Raw genomic sequence first — 7,986 nt, 5'->3', positions numbered from 1 at the left:
TCAAATAAGATAAAATTATAAAACCACGCCTTAAGAATTAATTCTAGGGTTTGTAGGTTTTCTAACTTAATATTTAATATACAACTTGTATTATATATATATATATTATATATATGTATGTATTTTTATATATAACATTTGAGTATAATATATATGTAAATATATATATATATATATATATATATATGTTAACATACAAAATATCGAAAAAAAAAAATATATTACAATGTCCATCTTTTAAATAATATAACAAATGTATAAAATGTATTACATTACAATATAAATTTTTTTTTTTTTTTTTTTTTTTTTTTTTTTTAATACTGTATTATTTTATATATATAACATATAAATACTATGAGTTTTGTTAAAGGTGCAATACACGTTTCAATTTTGAATAACTACATGGACTTCTATAAAGAAAGTACGGTAGATAAAATTGAAACGTCATTTTCCATAAGAAATAATAACGAATCTAATACTAAAAATAATGAAAAAAGGAAGTCCTCCTTATGTATTATGAACGACGAAGAAAAAATGAAAAACAAAATATCCAAGTGTATAAAGAACAACAATTTATATAAAAATAAGAAAAAGCGAAGGAAGGAAAAAAATATAATAAGTAATAAATCCAGAAGTAAGAAATTTTTAAAGTTCAACATAAAAGGTAAGGATAAAAAGAATAACATAAATAGCAACATATACAACAATGCAAATAACAACAAATTAAAAATTAAAAATAAAAATAATAATAATAATAATAATAATAATAAGATTAATAGTTGTTGCAGAAATGTTTATAAAGGATCCACAAATAAAAGAAATAGTAAATTATTATTAAATGGGGAAATAAAACATGATGAAATATTTCATACAAATATTGATAATTCATTTATTTGTATGAACAAAAATGATATGAACTTGATCAGAAAATGTAAAGAGAATAACCATCCAATAAAACAAATGAATACAAAAATAAAGAAAAAGAAATATAATAAAAAAAATGTATTAATATCAAAACAAATAAACAAAGAAATTCAAATGTTAAAAAGTAATAATTCGTACATTATGTATCATATGAATGAAAAAAGAAATATTGAAAAAGAAAAAAAAAAAAAAAAATGTAAGAAAATTGTGAAATCTATTTTGTATAATAGAAAAAGGTCACATTATTATATATCTAATTTTTTAAAAACATGTATGAAGATAAAGAATAATAAAATACAAAAGAAATTAAAAAAATATGTATACCTGAAAGATATATATTCAACTATAAATATGTCTAACAAACAAACTTGTAATAATTTAAATGAACAAAATAAATCTCAATTCTTTTTTGACGATTTACAAAAAGTACGACAAGTGAACAAGTGTGATAATAAATTATATAAAATGAATTTTAAAAGTTTAAAACATCAAACCAATGGAAAGAAAAATAATATAAAAGAAAATGATAATAACAATAATTTTTATAATGAAGATAATAGTATAGCAGAAATTCTTAGTGATGATTATATAATATTAAATAAAAACAAATCTAATAAAATGGAAAATAAAATATATAATAATGTTATTAATCATAGACATAGTAGTGAGGATATATATTTGAACCACTCAAAATCAAAAGAAAATAATAATAATTTAGTTAATTCATATGTTATGAAAGAAAACAATATGGAAGACAAAGAATTAATGAATGATAATGAGAAAAAAGAAGGACAATTGATTTTAAAAAATGTAAATAAGAAAATACAGTTGTGTAATGAAAGCAAATTAGATAATGAAAAAAAGAACAAAGGGGATAACATAAAATTGGGTAATACAAAAAATAAAGATAATATTTATAAATATCTTAATGTGTTGTCTATTAATAAATTAATAAAAGGAGAAACATATTTGGAAAAAAGAACAAAAAAAAGTGATAATAGTAATGAGCATAAAAATGATAATATTTATGATGATAAAAAAATAAAATATAAAAGTGTTGAAAATGACACTTCAGAATTGTTAGATAAAAATATTGACAATAGTAATTTCTTTGATGAAGCAAATGAGAAAAAAAAAAAATTAAAAAAAAAAAAAATGAACACTTGTGTTAATAAAAATGTAATGGATTATGTTAATGAGGATGAATATTATCTTGAAGAAAGAGTAAAAAAGAAAAGGAAAAAAAAAAAAAAAGATAACAAAAAATATAATATCAAAAATAAAAATGAAAGTGAAGAGATATTTGAAGATGTTTCAAGTACAAATAGTTGTATTGATAGTAATAATAGTGGTACCTTTATTTATGATGAAGAAATATGTAAGCATGTTATTAATAAGGGTAATATTATTAGCAACAATAATAATAATAATAATAATAATAATTATATTGTATTAACAGGTAATGAAAAGAATATGAATGCTGAGGAGATATCAGAATATATTACAAAACAAGGTTTGAACTTCAAAGAATATCTTATATGGAAAGAAATAAAGATTAAAGAAAGTAAAGAACTTATTCATTTAAATTTGGATTCATCCTTTAGTGTTTCGAAAGGTGCTGGATTATATAATTATGGTCAGAATATATGTTTTTTTAATAGTATTATTCAAGCTATTATAAGAATACCATATATTTGTAAAGATTTATTAAATAAATTACATTCAATAAATTGTGAAAAAAGGAAGAAAAAAACATTTTGTTTTTATTGCTTATTTGAACAATTTGCCTGTAATATTATATCAAAAAAAAGTGTAATAAAAAATGTATTAATACCTTATATAAAAAAATATATGTGTAATAGTTATCATATAGGTTATCAAGAAGATGTACATGAATATTTAAGATATTTCCTAAACTCTTTAGAAAAGACATCTTTTTTTTCTTCAATATATATACAGAAAATGTTTACAGGGGTATCAAAAAATGTAACCATATGTATGAATTGTAATAATGTATCGCTTAAATATGAACAATATTATGAATTATCTTTAGATATTAGTTCATCTAATAATTTAGAAGATGCTTTAAAGCATTTCTTATCTAAGGAGATGCTAGCAGGTGAAAATGGATATTATTGTGAAAAATGTAAAAAAAAAAAAAAAGCAACAAAACAATGTGTTATTAATAAATTACCAAGAGTTTTAACTATACAGATCAAAAGATTCTTTATGAACTCAAATTTTGATATAGTAAAAAATCACAAAAATATATCTTATCCATTATATTTAGATATGAAATATTATGTAAATAATTATGATCTGTTTGAAAATAATTTTAATAATAATGTTATATCGTTATATGAAAAAATGAATAAAACAAATTGTGTAGGAAGTACAACAAATGGACCTAATAAAAAAAATAACAAAATATATCATCAGAATAATTCGTGTAATATAAAAAGTAATAACCACTTTGTTCATACTAATTATAATAATAAAGGACAAAATATTCTAACACCAGAAAAATTAACACAACAAAATATAATACCAGAACATTCATTTAGCAAAAATAAAGTAAATTACGAAAATGATTTTTTCCTAAATAATATGAATAAAAAAAGAGAATGTTCAAATGATGATATCATTTCTAATATTAATAAAAATGAAAATATATTTTTTAATAATAAAGATAAAGAATATATGATAAATGAAAAATATATGAATACTAATCAATGTATTAAATTAAGAGGAGGAAATCATAATATAAATATGCACGTCCTAAAAATTATTGAAAATATTTTAATTGATCTCAAAGAAAGTATGTGTCAAAAACAAATACAAAATAAATTGACATCAAAAGTGTTAAGAAATATGATACGAGAAAAAAAAAAACTACTCATAAAACAATTAAAGAAAATAAAATTTTCCAAATTATATAAAGATATATCTTTAAGGATATCTAAAGATATTGATATGTTATATTATTATTTTAAAGTAAATAGAGAAAACGATCAATTTAAAAAAATTATATATAAATATAAAATAGATTATTATGAATATTATGTAGGATCTACAAATATCAATGCAGATTTTATAAATTATAATCATAATTTTGATTCTCCTGCTAAAGATCATCATAATAATAACCCTCATCAAAATAATGATGAAAATAATAATCGACATTCAAATGTAAATTTCAAAGAGGGGAATGCAAAAAATTCTAATAAAAAAAACAATTATTTTTCATTCGAATTAACTGGACTAATTAAACATATAGGTTCTGGAACAGATTATGGACATTATATCGCTTTAACCAAATCTAATAATAATATATATTTACAATGTGATGATAACCATATTTCATATATTAATAAAAAAGATATACTAAACTGTGTAAAGAATGCATACGTTTTTATATATACATGTATAAATCCGGAATTTATCGATTTTTATAATAAATATGTTGATGTTTTAGAAAAAAAAAATTTCGACATCAATTTACCTGTTTTTGAAAAGAGAGTAAAATTCAAAGAAAGAATAACAATGCCAAAGGAAAAATTTATAAATAAATCTTTGTGTTATTAATGTTAACCTTTAGTTATATGGAGATGAATTGTTATGCTATCATTATGTCAATTTTGGTAACTGGGTTGTTATAAAAAAAAAAAAAAAAAAAAAATAATATTTATCAATATATATATATATATATATATATATATATATAACATATTGTATATTTTTTCCTTATACGTTATATTTCAATTTTCCTTTTGTTTATATTTTTTTTTGTGATGTTTTTATATATTTCCCTTTTTTTTTTTTTTTTTTTTTTTTTTGTTTCGAATTAAAAAAAAAAAACAAATATAATCCAATCCAATCAATTTTTTTCTCAATTTTTTTTTCCTAAGAATATTTGTGTAATTTATTACATGATATTGACCAATTCGTCATGTTTATACCTATGAATTTGTTAATATATATATATATATATATATATATTTATTTATTTATTTATTATTTTCACTGTAACAAAATGTAAAATTAAGTTTTTTTTTTTTTTTTTTTTTTTTTTTTTCCCTTTTTATGTATAACATATAATAAAGCTTTAAATCAAAATACATTTGTCTTTATATATATATATATATATTATATATATATTAATGTACACTGTTTTGAAATTCATCAGTTTTAAAGATAAAAATTTATGCATTTATTTATATTTTATTTATTTTTTTTTCTTATATGAACACAGCGGGCACAAAAAAATAAATTTTACAAAAAAAAAAAAAAAAAAAAAAAAATATACATATATATATATATATATATATGTGGATACCACTTATAGGGTATATTTAAAAAATTTTTTTTTTTTTGGTGTTTTAATTTTTTTACTTTGCTTTTCTATTTCTGGATATTTCTTTGATTAATGAATCTATAGTAATGTTATCCAGTATACTTTGTATAACTTTATTTAGTGTTGATATATCATTTGGAATATTTTTATCGAATCTTATTTTTTGAGCTATCCATCCGCCTTCTACTTTTTGTTCTCTACCATTTTCACCTTTACAAATTGAGAAGATATTTTTGGAAACATAATAGCACTCAATAATGTAATGTGATATTTTATTAGAAATAGCTAATTGTAACAATTCTTTGTAGACATCTCCATATTCAGCAAGATAACATTTATAAGATGTCCTTACTCCGTTTATGGATATAAAGAGTTCAAATTTACTAGGAATATTATATTCATCGTATATAGTTTCTATACCAAAATCGACTGTATTTAAATTTAGAGGTTTCCATTTTAGGAGTTGATAAAAATTACCTGTTATATAAGGAGAATGTAAAGGTGTAAATATAATACCATCAGAATAATGAGGTAGCTTTTTCATAATTTTTATAAGTTCACATATTTTTTCTATTGGATAAAAATCTTTTAAATATATTTCAAAAGGAATTTCTTCCTCATGTATTGTTGAAGCAGTATCATCAGATGAATAGGAACGTTCATCTTCTTCTTCCTCATATTCTTTTTCTTCTCTATGTTCTTCACGTTTGTACAAAAGTAAGTTACAATTATTTAAAGAATTTATATTATCATTCGTTCCAATGTTCTGTATCCCATTATTATTTTCGTCGATAAGAATTCCCTGATTCATCAATAAATTATTGTTTTCATTATGATTATTAAAGTCTTGATTTATATTAACACCATTCACATCAACACCGTTCACATTAACAGCGTTCATATTTTTATTATTAATATGTGGATGGTCATTTTTTTTATGAGATATCAATACATTTTCCTCCTCCGTTAACATATTATTTAAATTACTTTTTCTTTTTTTAATATTATCTTTTTCATCAAGTTCAATATATAGAGATTCATTTTCATGATTAGTTTGTAAATTATTTTTGTTTTTTTTATTTTTTTGAGACTTTTTATATTTTTTTAAAGGTGTTATAACATAATTATACACATTGGTTAATCTTTCAAAATAAGATAAATTTGTTATATCTTTTCTTTGTATATATAAACCATCATATATCAAATACACAATTTTTTTTTCTTCTACACCAGTCTTCTCATTATATATAATATCTTCAACTAATTCTCCATCTAATAAAGTTAGTTGTTGTTTTTTGGATAAATCTTCTATGGTAGGTATATGCATATCATTCTTAAAAATTTCATAATTCCTATCAATCAAAAATGTTGTATTTGATGCTATAAATAAAAAGTACCGTACTCCATCCGTCTTCTCACATATTAAATACTCTTTCGTAAATAAATTTTTTATATTATGATTTGTTAAAGATACAGGATTACAACCTGGGAAACCTCTCCTTTTCCATTTTAACATTTCGTTAATTTTGGAGCGAATTTTTTCCTTCAAAAACTCATTCTCAATTTTTTCTCCAGGGTGATATGTACTCGTGATCATTTTTATGAAAAATACAAAAAAAAAAAAAAAAAAAAAAAAAAAATTAAAAAGAAAGGAGAATATATATATATATATATATATATATATATATATATAAATGAGATACGTATGTTGTTTAATTGATTATTTATTTTGTTTTGTTTTAATTTTATATATATTAAATGTATGATATTCTCATTATTTTGCCATATTCGTAAACATATACTTTGTATTGATTGTTTTATTTGACTTAATTATTTTCTTGAACTAGCCATTTGGAAAAAAAAAAAAAAAAAAAAAATAAAAAAAAAAAAAATTATAAAAAAAAAAATAAAAAAATAAAAAAATAAAAAATTATAAAAAAATAAAAAATAAAAAAAATAATAATAAAAAAAAAAAAAAAAGAAATAAAAAAAAAAAATAAAAAAAAAATAAAACGATAAAGATATTTCATAAATATCTTTTTGGAAATATTTACATTGATATATACATTTTTTTACAATTATAGGTTATATACAAAAAGTACATTTTTACGTTTTTTTTTTTTATTTAATTCTTAAATATATTTATTTAAGTGGAAGAATAATAAGTTATTCTTTTTTTTTTATATTCTTTTATAGAAAATAAGAAAAAAAAAAAATAAATAAATGAATAACATCCTATATATATTTATTTGGAAAAATAGAAATATCTTTTCAAATGTTTATAGATACAATTTTATTTGTTTATAAAATATTATTATATCTTTATTACAAAATAATAATAGAAAAAATAGAAATAATATTGTGGATATTTTTTAATACATACATACATATATAATATTATATTTATATATAAAATATATACATAGATAATACATATATATATTTATTTATCTATATATGCTGGATTAATATTAATATATATATATATATTATATATATATATATATATATATATGTAATAAATATATATGTTCGTCATATAAAATAACTAAAAAAAATAAAAAAAAAAATTAAAATAAAATAAAAATAATTAATATTTAATTGAAATGTTTATACATTTTTCAGAACATCAACTAAATATATGAATATATATGTATAATATATATAATACATATGTATATTATATATATATATATATATAAATATAA

General features: G+C 18.8%; 2 protein-coding genes across 2 annotated transcripts; one reads left to right on the top strand and one right to left on the bottom strand.

Annotated features, from left to right (window-relative positions):
• Window positions 1-354: 354 nt before the first annotated feature.
• On the top strand, window positions 355-4,509 carry PF3D7_1414700 (ubiquitin carboxyl-terminal hydrolase, putative; the record flags this gene model as incomplete). Its single annotated transcript, XM_001348282.1, has 1 exon — window positions 355-4,509. One exon carries the CDS (start codon window positions 355-357, stop codon window positions 4,507-4,509), a length of 4,155 nt encoding a protein of 1,384 aa, XP_001348318.1.
• An 803-nt stretch (window positions 4,510-5,312) lies between these two features.
• PF3D7_1414600 (mRNA-capping enzyme subunit alpha) lies at window positions 5,313-6,875 on the bottom strand (the record flags this gene model as incomplete). Its single annotated transcript, XM_001348281.1, has 1 exon — window positions 5,313-6,875. One exon carries the CDS (start codon window positions 6,873-6,875, stop codon window positions 5,313-5,315), a length of 1,563 nt encoding a protein of 520 aa, XP_001348317.1.
• Between the last annotated feature and the right edge of the window lie 1,111 nt (window positions 6,876-7,986).

This window comes from Plasmodium falciparum (assembly GCF_000002765.6).
Source record: "Plasmodium falciparum 3D7 genome assembly, chromosome: 14".
Lineage (NCBI taxonomy): Eukaryota > Apicomplexa > Aconoidasida > Haemosporida > Plasmodiidae > Plasmodium > Plasmodium falciparum.
This window is presented reverse-complemented; position numbering and strand designations above follow the sequence as displayed.